The sequence below is a fragment of the Amblyomma americanum genome, chromosome 2, assembly GCF_052857255.1.
Source record: "Amblyomma americanum isolate KBUSLIRL-KWMA chromosome 2, ASM5285725v1, whole genome shotgun sequence".
In the NCBI taxonomy this organism is placed as follows: Eukaryota; Metazoa; Arthropoda; class Arachnida; order Ixodida; family Ixodidae; genus Amblyomma; species Amblyomma americanum.
In genome coordinates this window covers 29,029,382-29,047,483 of record NC_135498.1, presented here as the reverse complement: position 1 = coordinate 29,047,483, position 18,102 = coordinate 29,029,382, and the positions used below count along the sequence as shown (strand labels likewise).

General features: G+C 43.3%; 1 protein-coding gene across 1 annotated transcript in view; it reads left to right on the top strand.

Moving 5' to 3' along the window:
* The window catches only part of kz (putative ATP-dependent RNA helicase kurz), a 34,816-nt gene that overhangs the window by 15,482 nt on the left and 1,232 nt on the right, over window positions 1-18,102 (top strand). Inside the window, exons 15-25 of the mRNA XM_077653634.1 lie at window positions 1,037-1,102; window positions 1,182-1,260; window positions 2,013-2,203; window positions 3,364-3,411; window positions 6,974-7,130; window positions 7,619-7,739; window positions 8,148-8,211; window positions 8,346-8,460; window positions 9,972-10,109; window positions 11,690-11,858; window positions 15,903-16,000. Of these exons, the coding sequence (XP_077509760.1) occupies window positions 1,037-1,102; window positions 1,182-1,260; window positions 2,013-2,203; window positions 3,364-3,411; window positions 6,974-7,130; window positions 7,619-7,739; window positions 8,148-8,211; window positions 8,346-8,460; window positions 9,972-10,109; window positions 11,690-11,858; window positions 15,903-16,000 (1,246 nt within the window). The remainder of the gene's footprint in view (window positions 1-1,036; window positions 1,103-1,181; window positions 1,261-2,012; window positions 2,204-3,363; window positions 3,412-6,973; window positions 7,131-7,618; window positions 7,740-8,147; window positions 8,212-8,345; window positions 8,461-9,971; window positions 10,110-11,689; window positions 11,859-15,902; window positions 16,001-18,102) is intronic.

The following is an 18,102-nucleotide window of genomic DNA, read 5'->3' as shown; positions in this document are numbered from 1 at the left end:
GTGTTCTCGGCATATTCGTGGCTAATGCCAGTGCACTTCTTAAAGTGATAAATTTAATTTTCAGGACATGCTTTGAAATTTCACTTTTATAACTTTTCCAGTTCACTGTTCCCAGTACAGTGGCCGCATCTCTGCTATTAGTATACAGTTTTCCATGGAACGGGCACTTGCAGATGTCACAGGGAGCAAGATAGGGGAAATAAATGGTGGCTTCAGCAATTAGTTGCTAGAGGACCAATGTTGTATCCGTGTTGAATCCGTGTTGAATCTGTGTTGAATCCGTGTTGGTTGTCAAAGGATCCATGTTGAATACTTGAGTTTGCAATGTTGTTTCTCAAGTTGAAGGAGTTTCTCATGTTTGGTGCTTAAGTGTTACATTTTGGAATATTGAAAGCATCCAGAAGCCTTTTTCATGGTGTTATGTGGTTTTTCTTGCATGATTATTTTATTGGTAGCAGCATTTCATCACTGGTTGGTGACTGAGGTCATCCATCGCAATCCTTATTTGTGCTCTCAAAGTGTTGGCTTTGGAGTCTCTGAAACCGCTTGAAAGCAAAGTTCCTAGATGGAACCTCATTTCCAAGATGCTGCTGAAGCTTGACAAATCACTGAGCGTGGCTGAGACCGCCATGAAAAGGGTAGAGCATGATTTTTCTCGTTCGAGAATGTCGAAGTCGCCCTCATGCCAGCTCCACTTTTGTTTGTGTTCGTATTTTTTGTAGTCAGTATGATTACCTGGAAAAGCACTGTGAAGCAATTGTGCCTCTAAAGCCAACATATAAACATCACTCTAAAGCTTGACAAGACACATGCAGCAAAATGTGCTGCCAGTGTCCACGATGTTTTGGACCTCCTCTTATATTAGAAACTGGATACAGTGAATATGTAGGTGCAAAAATTTTCTTGCTTTGGCAAGACAGAAATAAAATTTTTTTTTTCGATGTGTGTGTTTGTTTTCTTAGTATATTGTCATGAATGTTCTTCTCTTTTTTTCTTTTTCAATTTTATCATGGTTGCTTCTGCTCATTATTGACAGGCCATGAACATAGACAAGGTTGTGAATTTCCCGTACCCGTCGGCGCCAGACAAAGAGGCTCTGAAGGTAAGGCAACCTAACTGATTCCCTTTTATTGGTTTAAGCCAGTTAATTGGTATACACAATGGAATGCTCCAACTTTCAGGCAGCCGAAAAGAAGTTGATCCTAATGGGAGCTTTGGAAGAGCTTCCGAAGCCAGCTCGCTTCAAGGATCTCGAAAAGTGTAAGTATTCATTAATTTATTCGTGTGATATGGTAAAGGTAGGTGAAGCAGGTGTCAAGTTTTGCCCTGAGCTGTGCCTTGTAAGACGTCTTAGCTCTACATGTTCTGCTGAATAGGACATTTTTTGTCCTGCCAATTGTATGCAATGTTCCTTTGTAGCCAGTGACTCCATAAGCGTAGGTATTAATTGTAATCATTCCCTTTTCTTGGAATTCTCCTCTATTTTTAAGAGTATTCACTTCAAAAACTATTGTACTAACATTGCTCCTCTCTCTTGAGTTGGTCACCTCAGCCTCACCATGGCACCCTCGCTGTTGGTATTTTGGTCAGATCATTTGTTAGAGCAACTGCCCTGCTATGACAAACACGATTCCAGGTTAGACCCTTAAGCCACAATTAGCGTTTATTCAGCTGTGGAACTTCAGAAAAAAGTGTAATGTTTTGTAACAGTGGTTGCACTTGGGCACTAGGTTTTGTATATTGCAAAAATTAGTGTTAGAAGAAAGGACCCGGGGTGGACATACAGTTGGAGTGATGAATTTGATTATGAAGACATAACCATGGCAGAGACAGTGCAAGGCAGGGCTGACCAATAAATGATTTTTATTTGAAAGATACAGAATAAACCAATGGTTATATCGATGTCAATGTCCTGCTTAGAACACTGAAACTTTCCGCGTATACGTTTTCCTTTCTAGCTCCTTGGCTGCACTCGTGTGTATTGTGATAACTGTTATTCCCTTGCCACGCAGGGGAGTGGAGCGCTCGAATCACTCCGCTGGGACGGGCCATGTCATGCTTTCCTGTGAGCCCCCGCTATGCCAAGATGTTGGCCCTCTCTCACCAGCACGGCCTGTTGCCCTACGTGGTTGCCGTGGTGGCCGCCATGACTGTGCAGGAGGTTTTCTTCACTATGGGCTTCTCCGGTGAGGACACCAAGCAGGTAAGTTGTCTGTGGGTTGGTTGAGGCAGCCACCGACTTTTCTGCAGTCGTATACGGGCACTGTTTGAGTGTTTTAGAAGCACTGCCAGCACTGTGTAAACATATTTAAAGGAAAATTATGGGTGTAATGCGAAGAGACAGGAAGAGGGCAGAGTGGGTCAAGGAACAAATGCAGGTTAATGACATCCTAGTCTAAATCCAGAGGAAGAAATTGGCCCGGGCAGGGCATGCAATGTGAAGGCAAGATAACCGGTAGTTGTTAATGGTAACAGACTGGATTCCAAGTGAAGGCAAGTGCAACAGCGGGCAGCAGGAAGATAGATGGGTGGATGAGATTAAGAAGTTTCCGGGAATAGAGTGGCCACAGCCGGCAGAGGACAGGATTAATTGGAGAGATTTGGGAGAGGCCTTTGTTCTGCAGTGGGTGTAGTCAGGATGATGACGATGACGAACCTCAGTGGTTCAGACATCCCTCTGGCCATCCTGTATCCTGTGAAGGCACTGCACTCTTTAATGCTGAATTGTTGCATCCCGCCGAAATCCTGCTGAAATGTTGCATCCTTGAGCTCTGGAAGCAGCAGCAGGGACAGTTGTAGTCTTGTAGCAGCCATCGTGCACTCTAGCACATCATGGAGATGTGAAAACGGCGATAGCTTTTACTCCGACTTGCCATTTTTCACGTGACACAGCTGTGATGTGGGGAAGCCACCCTTCATAGTGCTTGGCATGTCGCCATTGCGTGCTAGTGGTGCCAACCTAACTGGCACTCATTTTTTTGCGCCCTTTGGAATTGTACTAAGCGCCTTTGAAAATGTCACTGAAACTTGGGGAAGCGCCTTTGAAAATGTCACTGAAACTTGGGGAAAGGTCTTCCCATTTCCCTTGTAAAGATCACCTGAGTTGCCATCCCTTCACTAAATTGCACTGCTCTGTCGTGTTTTTGACAAAATTTTATATTGTGAATTTCGGCTGCATAAAATTATGTTAAGAATTTTAACCTGTTGGCTATAAAGAGGTCTGACTGTACGTGCTTGTGATGCCTGGAAAGGGCACATCACTGAATTCTCAAAACATGGTCCAGCTGCTTGTGAGCAAGGTTTTTGCCCATTTGTGTATTGTACTGGTGTTGTGTATACATGCTGTCCTGTTTTCCCAACCAGGATAAACAAGCAAGGTGGAAAAAGGTGCGGGAGATGTGGGCGGGGCAGGTATGTATGTTATATTTGGTGTGTGCATGCGGGCGTGCATGTGTGCACTGCATAACATGTAGGAGTGTGGTGACGCTTTTGTTTGCGTAGCACACTGCTTGCCTTTGCGCAGAGGCCTCACTTGTACCACTTAGTAGGCAATACTAAACTGGCACTCAGGTCCTTACCCAATGCTCTTGGTCCTTACTCCATCCCCTCTGCTTTCCCTCTTTCCACTAGTGCAGGGTAGCCTTATGAAGACATCTTTTAACCACCCTGCCTTTGATCTCCATCCTCTCTCTTCTTCTCGTGGCAGCATTAAACTAGCAACAAGTGAGAAATATGCAACACAAACAAGGTTGTGCCTTCTGAGACTAAAACTTTTTTCCTCCCTTCATGTATCCTTCAACAGAACCCTCTAGCTGTTTCGCTTCATTATCTGACGGATTGTTAGCATAGACTGATGGTTCTTAACCATGATTGTGTCAACAGCCCTTGACCACTAGTGAAGATTGTTTTTTTAGTAAAGATGGTTTGCCCAGGTAAATAGAGGCAGAGGTCTTACAATCACAAAGAATGCAACGCAGAACGTTACTGCAATGTGTCTACTGAAAAGTAGCTCCAAAGTCAATTAGTTAAATGGTAAGTGCAGAGGTTTTAGATTTCACCGAACTTAAGAGGTCAAATGCATGAAACATGCAGGTAAAGCATGCGAAGTCTTTTTGAGTTAGCATTTGAAATAGCGACGTAATTGCTGATTAAAATTGTTACAGCCTTCAAGGTTCTCTGCACCGCACAGCGCCAAGTTGGGGGCGAATGATGACGTCATTTATGGTAGCATTACATTTCCAACGCATGCATTGAAGGAAGAAAGCCAATGCCAATGAAGACAAACTGTGCCAAGCATTGCTTGGAAGCAACTAACAATGCATGGCTGGGTGTAGATGGTGGCAGCGCAAAATTGAAATCTTGCCGCACATGAATTTTGCCTCCGGTGCTCCACCAACTGAGCTACGGTGGTTGACCCGCCGTGGTGGCTCAGTGGTCAGGGCGCTCGGCTAATGATCCGGAGTTCCCGGGTTCGAACCTGGGTTCGCAGCGGATGCGTTTCGATGGCGAAACAGGAGTGCTGTGCGATGTCAGTTCAGGTGTCCCCTGATATGTGAGACAGATACTGCACCATTTCGTTTCCCCAAAAACCAATTTTCAATTTTCCTTTCACTGCCTCCTTTATCCCTTCCCTTAGGGTGGTGTGGTTCAGGTGTGGGCCATATGAGACAAATACTGCACCATTTCTTTCCTCAAAAACCAATTTTCATTTTCATTTTTTCGTACATGACATCACACGGAGCTTCTCCATGCTCCTTCAGTGCTGTCAGGAGAAACCTGAAATTTAATCTTGATTAATCTTGATTTGAATGTTAGCACAAAAAAAAATCTTGACATGCTTTACCTACAGCCTATATAGATCTTAGATTTGAATCCTTGAACGTGGTGGAATTCTTAAAAAGTGGTGCAGTTGCCCTTTATGATGAGGAAGACTCACTAAAATGAAGCTAGGGTATAATCCTCATAACAGCTTAATGAGTTGAGAAGTCAGAGTGACGGAGTGTGTGCCTGAAGTGTGCATGCATGCTTTTACACTACATTCCTCTGACATGCATTTTTTTTATTTTTCCTGTTTTGACTTCATATTATGCCACGTACAAGGTGACATTTTTTTTTTTTTTTACGATACAGACCATCTGTAATGGGAAATGAACCTACGTGCGAAGCCGACCTGTTTTAGGGGTCTGAGGTAGTTTCGGCCGGGCCACAGGTAGTACACACCCCATGCTCGAACCTGTTCCCAGCAGGATGTTTGAATCTCTGAAAAAAAAAAAAAATGTTTTTAATTCGTGTGCAAAACTGTTCCACTAACTAAAACTTGCTTGACTGCCATTTACCCAGCTCACTCACTGTGGCGGTCGCTTTTCCAAATGAGTGGTAGTCGGCGTAGACACTTCCAATGGCGTTCGGGCTTGGCTTGCTGCTTGTGATCGGGGATGAACATGAGAATGGAAAGCCGGGTGGGGCAGCGTTTTGTCGCCTCCTGTCAACAACTACCTTCTAATGCTGGCCTGGAAGTTACATTGTTATGCATTTATTGCTTTGATCTGCACGCACGTTGCATGCCATCCCACATTGGGGCCATTCCACATGGAAGGAGACATGCCAATTTTCTTGACATCTTTGATTTGCCTGAAAAAAATGCACATCATCTGTTAAGACAAGTCCAAATAGGAGTGTGGACACCCTCTTTCGAAGTAAAAATATTTTTTTGCCAATTATCATATTCCAAAGAGTAAAAAATTGCCTTATTCTGGGTATTTTTAGAAAAGTATTGTCTAGGAACCATTCCTTGGTGCAGAAATTTATCTTGGCACATAGATATTGAGATGCTCTGTCATGCCTCAAGAGATAAACCTTAGATGATGTCATTTTGATTCAAAATGGAAACATTTAACAGGAGAAAAATTTCAAGGTTTGTGCATTTTTAAAAGTAAATTTGGAATAAAAATTTTTTCTCAGAACTTTTCTGCAGTATTTTCTGAAACCTTGTAATACCGTATCTTTGTTCGCTTTAAAGTTGAAAATTGCCCTTGCATAGTTCTTTGATTTTATTGCAATGATTTTATCGCAAGTGTCTTGATTTCTGTGAAAGCCGCCATGTTGACGGCCAGAAAACGGCACTGGGTTAGCGGCACACGACCAAATGAAAATAGCCAAATGGGCAAGCCATTTATTTCGTTCCACATGTCAGTAAATTGGAAAAGTATTTTTTATTGTAGACGAGATATTATTTTTTAAAGAAGTAGCCTCATTGGTGTGGTGACCAGGCACCTACCTTGCAGGCAACGCGTGGCAGCATCTGCTAAGGCCGAATGAAACGCTGTCCTTCGATGGTATTCAGTTAGCAGATGATGTCTTTAGGTTCCAAATATACTTTGAAAATTGTACAAACGTTGAACTTTTTTCTCCTCTTAAGCACTTTTATTTTGAACCAAAATGGCGTCATCCACGGTTAATCTTTAGGGGCACAACAGGGCTTTAGTGTCTGTCTACATGCGGATAAACATTTGTGGCAAGGAACGGTTCCTGAACAATAAATTTAACAAAAAAACTCAGATTAAGACAATTCTTTACACTTTGAAGCATAATGTTTGACGAAAAAGGTTTTCTTTTTTTTTCTTCCAAAAGGAAGACTACACTTCTATGTGGACATGTCTTAACTGGTATGAATTTTTTCAGGCAAATCTAAAATGTCAAGAAATTGGCGCATCTCCTTTCGCGTGGAACGACCCAGTACTAAACTGTATAACAGTTTTCCAACAGGGTAGCAAAGGGGCTATGCGTCAACTTATTTTGGAGTCAACTTTATTGACCAGAGAGGTCAACAAACTGGGGGGTGGGGTATTGACTTATATTCGGAGTCTACTTTATGTGTGTGGCAATATAGAATAGCCAGTGCTGTTGCACGAAGTGCTTTTGTGCTGAATACAAATTTTGGCCGAGTCAGACTAATGCCTTCTTCGTTGCACAGGGTCACTCCTTGGCTCTTGGAGATGTCATGGTGCTGCTGAAAGCAGTTGGTGCCTCTGAATTTGTTGGCTGCACACCTGCATTCTGCGAGAGCCATGGTCTTCGCTTCAAGGCTATGGTTGAGATCCGGAAGCTTCGCATCCAGCTCACGAACGAGTGTATGTCCTTGTGTCACTTTTATTCGTGGCAGGATGCGTTCACTTGCCCAGTGCACACCACAGGGTGTTCTATTGTGCATGTGAAAGAAATTTGTCCTTTACTGATTTCTGCATTCACCAAGACTGTATTCCTGAATGCAGTAATTCTTGCTGTGGTGCAAAGAAGCATGCGAAGCTAATCAACCTGCATTCCTTCACAGCAATGTTTCTGCTTTCTTTTAAACTGAAGAACTTTCAGTGGCGGATCTTTGGGCTATTTGGAGGAATACATTTTACAAACAGGAGCCCCCCCCCCCCCAACTGCCCCTTCTAAGAGTCCCTCATAAATCTGCCTTTGGGAGTTGTTGCCCAGGCTGTTTTTACTTTCACCCTGACTACTTCTCTGCAGTATCCTATGACGTTTATTGCAGCTTTTGGGTTTCTGTTTCATTTCATTTTATCACCTTAAAGGCCCCAAAAATGTTTTCTTTCTTTTATTTTTCTATCAGTGAACCTGCTCATTCCCAACCTAAACCTGTCAGTGGACCCTGCTTTGGAGCCGCCGACTGACCTGCAAGCAAAACTGATTCGTCAGGTTCTGCTCATGGGTTTCAGTGACCACATTGCCAAGTATGTTATGAGGCAGTGGTTCTAGCCTTCTGTTTTTAGTGTGCCAAAGAATGGATGGTTTAGGATTTGCGCACTGCAGTGCACTGACAACTTATAAATGCTTAATCAGTTTATGGAATGCAAGAAAAACTGCTGCTGGTGTTTGTTTATAAATCTGCATACTAGTTTGTATAATGCCTTCTGTAAAGCAGAATAGCTGATAACTACGTACTGCGTATACAAGGCTTATGGGAGACCATTGTGATTACTAAAGTAGAGTAAAAAGTGCTGTAGCTGCAAATCGCAAATTTATCAGAAAAGTAAATGTTGCTTTTGTTGCCTGCTTCAGAAGCCAGTCAATTTCATTTTGTTGTTTAATTCAAATTATATTTGATGTCTTTTTCCTGCTTTTCCCCCCTGCCTTGATAGGAAGATGACAGATGAGGAAAGATGCAGTCAGACAGAAAATGCCATTGCCAAGAATGCTTACAAGGTAAGCCACATGGATCTCCGCATGCAGAAAGCCGTTCGGTGCTAATTTCTTACTGGTGTATGCTGTGGGAATTACACCTGCAAGCTGCTTCATTTTACTGCTATATTTCTGACTGTGTGTCTTTTAACGTGCAGAGTATGGAAGTGGATGGTCCCGTGTTCATTCACCCCAACTCGGTGCTGAGCGGCAAGCAACCACCATTTGTCTTGTACCAGGAAATATTCGAGACAAGTAGGATGTTCATGAGAGGTTAGTGCTACACCTCTGAGGATTTGTGATGGATTTAAAGGATAATTTGAGGGTACCTTGTCGTCAACATGGCCTTGCTTTGCACTGTTGACTATTTTTGGAATAATCATCCTTGAATGAGGATGAAAACAGAGCTCGCCTGAGAGTGCATGACTATGAAGTATGAATGAAACAGCTTTGTGTACCTTCTTCATACTGCTCTTTCTTATTCACTAATGCTTATTTTTGTTTCTTTATGCCTTGAAGAAACTTATTGCCTGCTTGTCATATTGATGTGCACTGTATGGTGCGTTTAATTTAAGTTCATGCTCTGAATAATTGTTGTTGTTGATCTGAATGAAGGATATACTTTGCTGGATAGCAAACCTTGTTCTATTGTACTTTCTAGTAGCACTGTATAAAAACTCATGGATGAAGCATTTTTTTTTAAATTAATTCATTGCTTCTTACACTAATAAAATTGATACTAAGTCAAACCTGGTTATAACAAACATGGATATTACAAATTATCGGCTATATCGAACTGTTCCTAAATATTTTTAAGCAAACACATGCTGTTCTTACCTCATATATCGAGCGCGATTTGTCATAAAACAGATATCGAACTGCCAAGTGCCAAGCTGTGCCCGCCCGGATGACAGGTTGAAGGCTTTTCCTCACTACACGAGTGACTGGTGGGGGTGGTGCGGAAAGTGTTTGCACCACAGTTCACAATTTATCTTGCACTTGCCAACAGCACCATGAAAGATATGGTAGCATGAACAGTTGATAGCCAGGCGGTCAGCACCCATTTGCGCCTCTCGCATCTGTTGATGGTGCCCCAGAGCTGTTGGCATGGTCACTTGTAGCCTTCCGGTAGCCATCCCATGTCATCGTCAACTTTCATGGAGGTGGCGAAAATGGCGGTACTTTCATTTTGGTGGCCCATTTTTCACGCGAAAATTACCCACCCTAGTAGGCATTTGACCTGCCGCCGCTGCGTGCTGGCAGTACTGTGCAGGGAAGCCAACCGAACAGGTGTTTGCCACTTGGTTTTTGCAGCCTCTGCAATAGCTGCGAGCACCTTTGAAACAGCACTAAAACTTCAGAAAAAGTCTGTCCCAGTTGTCGTCCTTTCATTGACTAAATTACGCTTCTACACATGAGTTTTTGGCGAAATTTTATATTGCGAATTTCAGCTATACCTTGAGATTTTTACCTGTTCGCTATAATGGGGTTTGACTGTACATTAAAGTCAACTTGACCTTGGCTTGCTGCTGTTGCTAAACTATGTCACCAAAGCAGAGCAATGTACATGCATACTATATTGCTTTGAGGCTTGCTTCAATCTATATTGTGCTTATAGAACTGAAGATGCGGTTTTTATGGACAAATGTACTATAATAAACTGGCCTTTGCCACTTTTCTGAAATAGTACATACTATTCAGTTTCTGTTGTAAAAAGACTTCCAGAGCAGCCTGGTCGTTGTGCATTGTAATTGTCACTGTTTTCTTTTTGTGTCTTCCTGCAGTGGTTGCAGAGGTGGAGCCCGAGTGGCTGCCTGTTTATGCTCCAAAATACTGCACCTTTTCACCTCCGCTGGAAGAACCACCACCACACTACGATCACAAGAGTGACAAAGTGCTTTGCTCTGTAACGGCCACATTTGGTGAGCATTTTCAGCATAGCTCCTATCTGTCCCCATCTTCTTGCTTTACTATTTTTGCCAAGGTTATAAAGTTTTTTTTCCTCCATGTTCTCGGTAATTACAAATTCAGTTTACAGAAACAGTTATACACAACAGGGCTATGGGCATTCACGTTTTTCGCGAGATTTCGGGGGGGGGGGGGGGGGGGGGGGGGGGGGCATAACAGTCGAGAAACGTAATAGTAGCCGAATACAGCGTGTGAAAAAATTTGATATCCTTGTCTGCTGCTCTTTTTTTTGTTTCTAATAAGTGCAACATGCTTATCAAGGATTTGCAAGGCTTTGTAGCCTTTCGCAATTGTGCTGCATGCGCAGAATGTCCTAAACGCCCTGCAATGGCTTTTCGTCTGCCTAAGCAGCGGTCTGTACAAGAGAGGCAGCAGCGAGGACAGAGTGCACACGGAGCAGGTGCAGTTGTGGCATGCATGAGCATCTGCGCTGTGTTCGTGGTGGCTGCTTTGATCCTGCGCAATCCTTGTCTATTGGGGTGTAGAAGTCGCATCTTGTAAACTAGCTGCAGGCGACAGGAACAAAGCGGACGACGGAAAACAAAGGCCTCCAACCCGCTCAACGGCATCTCGTATGTTGCTGCCCATGCAGCATGTGCCACAGCATGGTTTTGTTTTTGGACCTTCGGTCATTTGCGCAGTGGCGATGGAACTGCACCGGCAACTGCAACAAATAACTTTCCCTCATAAGCGTCAGCGTGGGTACAGTGTACCAGAAGCCATCAGGCACGATGGTAGTCAAGTGCTGATGGAATACAGAGCCCTGCTGTGGCCGGCATGCTTTTTCATTACACGAGTGCTAAACTTAGGCTGTAAAATGCCGGCACAGCATAAACCACAGTCGTAAGGCCAACATTCGCGACGTATCAAGCGGGAATGCTGCCACAACTGCGATGCAACAACCGAATTTGTGTTAAATTTGTTTCTCTAGGAGATAGAGCAGGACTGGCTCATGAAAACGAAGTACCCGAGAACAGAGAGAGAGAGAGAGTCTTTAATGAAGGGCGGAGAATTTAGCCAGTGCTGAAACAGCGTTGACATACTACTCTGCATTGGGTAGCGGTTTGAGGGAGAAAAACAGAAAGAGAAGGTCACAGAAACTAGTAAAATTTAAAAAAAAAGGAATTAGAATACACAAATAAACAAAATAGAACAAAAACATGGTCATTGAATTGGATTGAAAGTACAACAAAGGTGAATGCAGTAAAGCTTTGAAGTTAGTGAACAAGTCCAATGTCCTGTAAGTGGGAAGAGAAAAAGTTAGATGTATGGCAAATACATGTCAGTGTGTACTCGAAAAGGTTTTAAAGTTTGTCAATTAGTCCATTTATGTTTGCTCTTCATATAGACAAACAAAAATATCAGTGCACAGTAATCTTGTGCAGAGCAGGTAAAGGGACCTGAAGCACAGTTCACTGTTACTGGCACTTGCACAAGGCACTCCATCCAAGTACATAACAGTGGGGTTCTACCGTTTCGTGTGGAAGTCTCGTATGTCTGAAAATTCAGTGATGTGCTTGTGTTCTGTGTGCAGGACCCCATGCATGGCAGATGGAGGCTGTGGAGCAAGAATTCCCCGAAAGCCTCGATAAGTTCCGGTGGTTTGCACGTTTTCTGCTCCAAGGAGACGTCTTGCCTTTTTTTGAGAAATACAGCAAGCTGCTCCTGTCGCCACCCATCACCATGATCAAGAGTTGGGCCAGGTTAGTTCTCGCATAATTGCATCTGCATGAAGCAGGAGGCATGTCTATGCACTACTCTGACTGTATGTGCAGCAGATTTAGAACTCTCTGAGAAAGTTGCAAATTAGTTTGAGCGGAGTCTTTTTCACCAACTTTCGCTTGCATTAAGTAAATTGTGAGAGAAAACTAATGAGATCTCAAATTGTTTATGTATGCAACAAGTTTGAAATTCATGCTGTATTCATACAATGTGTAATTTGAATGCTTTAAAGGAAATGGAGAGGATTGAAGGTGGTAAGAACATTGTATATAATTCTTCATTCGGAAAATACCGTACTTTCCTTGACGGTGTGTCGGCAGGTGGGCTGCAGGTTAGAGAAGAACAAATATTTATTTCTACATGCACTCTGCTATGGTTTGTACGAAAAAAACGAGTGCACCCAGCATTGGCACAGTCATGGACAAGCTAAGCTGAAATGACGGAGTGGCAACCAAGAACTACCAGCAGCACTGTGCTGTTGCAAGAACATGAATGGATAACAAGATAAACTTTGTAATGGGAGTGCATTTAACCACGCCTGGGTCAATGTATATCAACTGTTACTGAACGCCAGTTACTATACATTCGACTCCCTTCAAGGTGAACTTGAAGGAACCATGAAAGTTTGTTCCATCTCATCAGAAGTGCTCCCAAAAGGATATGTAGTCATGCAAGGTGTGTCCATATATGTCCCACCTCACAGTTGGAAGACAACTGCAAAGAGAGCATTAATTGTACTCCGCAGGAAGTGAGCTGAAGAGTCGGCATGAAACAAGCTCATGTCATCCCACTTCAAAACAACTTGGGCTGGTTTTTTGCCCCACTGTCTCAATTTTCTGTCTTCCGCTGTGATCTCCATTTGCAATCTTTTCCTGTTCTTTGCTTTCTATTCAGCTCTGAGCGCTCGGAAAGTGCCCAGCTGGCTAGCTATGCAGTAGAGATCTTTTTTTTTTACTCTTTCTGTTTCTTATCTTGCTCCCTTCGCTGCGCAGGTGTTACCAACTCTATGAGCAGATGCACCACATGTCTCTCCATCTGGCCCAGGCAGTGTGCTTGCGGCACGGATATTTGGCCACGCCAGATCTCTGCACTGATCTAATACATTGCTACACGATGTCAGTTGCCAAACTGCTTAACCCCCCCAATCAAAGAGTAGGTGCACTTCGCGCCTGCGTGCCGCTTTGCCCACCAGGAGCAACTTGCGGAACTTATTGTGCGCTAGCATGACATAGAAGTCTGGCTATGTTAGATGCACACACGTAGATATGTTGGTGCCCTGCCTTTCTTGTGCCTTCCTTCAAAGAACTCCCACAAGAATGGTTCCCCGTAAGAAAACTTCTCCGCACCTTTGTATGAATGTGCAGGGAAGCTTTCTGCCATTACTTCTTACATGAGAAATTCTAACTTTATCCCTGTACAAGATTTTTTATTGAGACTTTGTGCACTTATTTCTTATATATCTAGCTGTGCGAACCACAATAAACAAAAATGTGCATTCTGGGTTTTTTGCGCAAAAGACACGACACAAAAGAAACGAGGTAGACAGGACAAGCGCTTGTCCTGTCTACCTCGTTTCTTTTGTGTCGTGTCTTTTGCGCAAAAAACCCAGAATGCTTAGGCACCAACTAGCCTGCAAAAACATACTCGCAAAAATGTGCAATTCGTTTTTTTAATGTTGCCTTTTTTCCTAAAAGATGCCTATGCGAAAAGCACTGTTTTTGGTCATTCCACTATTACACAATGACAAATGAGGGTATCATAATTATTTTGGTTCATTGAACACCTCATGCCTTTATATACCATTTGCCCCGGCTAAAAGTAACCAAGCTTTTAAAAAACATGGAATGTCGTAGCCGCGTGAGACCAACTTAGGGTTGTTTAGAGTCGCGTGACCTAGTCTGCAGTATTTTTTAGTTCTTCATAGTTAACTAATTAGTTAAGTCTAATTAGCTAACTTTTTAATTATTGATTTGAGGAACGAAGTGTCAATGTAAAAGTTGTAGATCATCTAAAAAAACCCACTAGCAGCGCTGTTGTTATCAAGGTACGATCTATGTAGCTTTACTTATCGGCCTTAAAAGAAAGCTATCACGTGACCAGTGGCTGGGTCACATCTCTGCCCCAATGTGCATGCACAGGCTCATGGGGGAGAGCACTTCAGTAAAAATGGATTTCGTTCTCTTAAGACGCTCCTTGGGATGCTTAAATGGCACCATTGTCACGTGGACACTTTTTTTTATTGTGCGAGTTAGGGTTTAAGGCTGGAAAAAAAACTACATTAACGGTATCTTGGTGCAAACGTTGCAGTCAATTGTTTTTCAGAGTGATCTACAATTTTTCCACTGACACTTTGTTCCCTAGGGTAATAATTAAAAAGTTAGCTTATTAAGGCTAACTAATTAGTTAACTTTGAAGAATGAAGAACAAAGTGAGCTGTAGAGTGAGGGCATGAAGCAAAGTCGAGCTATCCTACTTGAGAACACCATTTGTCTAGCTTTCTTTTTTTCACCAGCTCTTTTTCCCCTCCTCTTCCGCAGCGACTGCTATTTGTTTGTTTTTTATTACTTGGTTTTTGTGACTCCAGTGTACTTTGAAGGTGCCAACCTGAGTAGCGGTGCACCTCTTATTTCGCTCCTTCCGCAGTGTAGTTGTCATCAACTCTACGAGCAGGTCCACCTTGTGCCTTTCCCCGCTGCAGACAGTGCTCATGGGGCAGCGGTATCTGGCCTTCTCTACCCCGCAATAACGCGGTTCCCAACTGTTTAAGTTCGGTTCCCAACCGTTTAAGCCCTAAATCAACAAACGTCTGCATTCAGCGCCTACGCACCTTTTAGTCTGCCGTTGGGAACATGTGGCACTTGACGCATGCACAATACCAAGATCCGGTATCTCTCAGGCAAGAGCAGAGGTGCCCTGGCACCGGCAAGTAAGCTTCTTCGCAGGGAAAACACCCCTGCAAGGCAGCTTCTCTGCCCAGTAGAGCGAATGTGCACGGAAGCCATCTTTTCGGGATGCGCTTTTTTGCATGGAAGCGTTTTATATATTTTTCTTTTGCTCGACAGTGCCCCGCAGACGTCCCGTGAGTGCCATGCTCGAGGTCGCCTTAACGGGAGTCTGCTGTATAAAGCAGAATAAGTGACACTGTCAAAGGAGCATTATTTCCTCAGTTGTATATGATACATTTGGGAAGCATAAGCAGGCCTTCAGAGGCTTTAGCCTTGTGAGGGCTGTGTATGCAATGCAGTTAGGAGGAGGACAAACAGAAAGCATGCAGGTGTATTTATAAGTCGAAGCTGCTTGTTAGAATTGTAATCTGCTAGACTTGTGCAAATAATTTTAGCAATTGCAGAGCATCAAATGATGCTGTTTCTGTAGAAATGTTTGTTCTGATTGTTTTTTTATGCTCAGAGAAAGGCCATGAGGCTGCAGAGGAGCTAAGGATTGCGACTGCTCACATGTGCCATTTGTGACTGCAGCTACTTGCTATGTCAACACCCAGTGAAGAGGTGCAGGCAGTTGTGGAATGTTCACAATGCATTTCTTCATGCCCTTGGTTCAGAGTCAGGCAGTTGCCTTACTTGTCACCACTGTAACGTAATTTTTTGGGGGGGGCATCAGTTAGATAAACTGGGCCACGTCAATTGTGTTTTTATAGCCCATCTAACTCTAAATAGTGATGTGCTGTTTTCTTAACCTTGCTGAATGGCATCCGTTGATTGATGTACTATGCCAAGTTTCTGCCAGCAAAGACATTTCGCTTTCTCTTGATGCTGGCGGCCTATTCTTGGAGCCTGATTCCTTTCGAACGAGCCTCCGTGCACAGCTGTGCTGCGATCTGAGCCAGGTCACGTCAGACCGTGGCCCTCTTGCTCTCCAGAGGTGACCTTCGAGCGTTTACTGGGAGCATCAGTGCCTGTGGGGTTCATGCGTCCGCATTTATCGCAGGGCAGGGTCCTGTGCCTAAGAATAGCGTGACTGGTGATGCCATGTGTGTTGTTGACTCTATTCTTGTACTTGTGTTTTAGGCTGCAGCCTCGTACTGAGCACTTACTGCAAGCCCTCGTTGGTCGGTCTGCGGACTCGAGACAGAAACTGTGCGACTTGTGGGACAGCGAGCCCAAGTGTGAGTGTTGTGCTGCTGCACATGAATCTTTCACGTGATTTCCTACATCGTTGAAAATGCACGATATTGGCCTTTGCAACATGCTGCACTGACATGAGACTTGGTGATGGCAGTCTTATCACTGAATTAGAGTGGAGCTGAATATAACATTAATAACAGCGTGTTAAATCTATGAATGAGCCCATTTAGCTGCTGAACAATATACAAGATATTCAGAATGGCAACATGTCACTGGAATGGTTAGTTGAAAATTTGAGTTCAAGCATGTTCAGAACATGATCCTACTCGTGTGTAGAAAAATACTATGCACATAAGTCACAAGGTTGTACATGCATTTTTCTGTCACTATGTTGCGTGAAAATGAACACAAGTGAGTCGGTGCAGCAGACTATCATTACCTCAGTAATTCAGTGTTAGTCAGCTACTCCAGCTTCCTTGCATCCATTTTGTGCCACCAAAGTTATACAGATGCATACAGCAGGGGTCTAAATGATATAAGATGGAGTTTACTCATATGAGCTATCAAGCTTTGTACCGTCTTTGCCAAAAGTAAACAGTAAACGGTGGTTTCTTTCTTAGCTGCATAGCGAAGCACTTATGGCAGTCCTTAATCCGTATGACGTAAGGTGAACAATTGTCATCACGTTCTGACGCCTTTCAGCCTTTAGGGTTGCCACAAAGGCTCCGTTATACGGTTCAGAAGCGAAAACCTGCTGCTCAGTTACTTTCGGCGAAGAGGGTACCTCACATTGTTAAACTCCATTTTAGACTGTTGGCCCACCATGGTGGCTCAGTGGTCACAATGTTCTGCCACTGAACACAGGGTGACGGTAAAGTCCGTGCAGTGGTGGCGGGATTGCATTAGAGGTGAAACACGACATTGGGAGCCCTCTGCAATGGCAACTCGTTGCCATCTTTCACTCTTTCCCTTATGACACATTCAGGTGCCCCCGGAATGCGAGAATTAAGTAACGTGCCATAACATTCACATAATTTGTTTGGAATGATAGGCTCGAACAAAAGTAAGACACCATTGCAGCATGGGGGACGTCTCACTAACTGAGGCTTTCCCGAGCGTTTGTGCTCATGCCATCTGCCTGCCAATCGTGCACTTTCTGCCTGAGGCAGAGGGAATTGTGTGTATTGCTGCCGTTTGCTTCACGATTCTTGTTTTGATGCTTAAAAATCTGTGAATGTGACCGCGTAATATTTATTGCATTGTGGAGTGTCCTCCTTATGTGGAGGGTTACTGGGGGAGAGGCAGAGAGAATAAATTTGAACTCTTTAAGCCCCTGTGTGGGGATTCTGGTTACCGGAGAAACCGACTGGTTCAGCGATATTTTTTGAGCTGAAATTTGGGTGAAAATCAAGTTACTCAGAAAAAATTCTGTATTTTGGGTTTTTTTCGAGTCATTTGTTGCAGCACAAAGTTTTCTAAAATAGTTTGTGTTCCTGCCAGACATAAAATGGCCTATTGTTTGCGCATTATTTCGTAAAAAAACATGGAATCGCAGATTGCACTAAACTATTGTTCACCAACTAAGATTTTTCTTCCTATCTATTAGAAAAATTTTTTAGTAATACCTGTCTCCTACAGAGCACTCCTGCATCTGAGCAAGAGTGGCCTGCATTTATCTGTACAATGCCAAAGCATTCAACATCACAGCGAGGATTTTAAACACACAAAGCCCTTGGGTGAGAGTGTCATTAGCATGAGTAACAACTGTGTAAATGAGTAACAACGTTTTGGCCTCCTGCTTTTAAATCACCTTTTTCAGACTTATCAAGTTCATCCGGCTTATGAAAACGAGAGTTTAAAGAGGTTTAAGAGGCTCATTTTGAGGGAAACCGGCTTTAACCAGAATTTTTGTAAACAAATTCGGGGTACAAGAATCAGGTAAAATTGGGTTTTACCTGAAAACAAAGCGCCCTAGTTATACCCATTTGGATGGAACAATTTGATTTTGACGATGTCCTAAGTTTGTCGGATGTAATGGTGAAACTGGCTTGAGGCAGTGTTTTGACAGCTGGTGACTTCAAACTTGTATGCAGTGTTCACACACCCAGCATGTTCACTTTTATGCATGATTAACCCTTTTTAA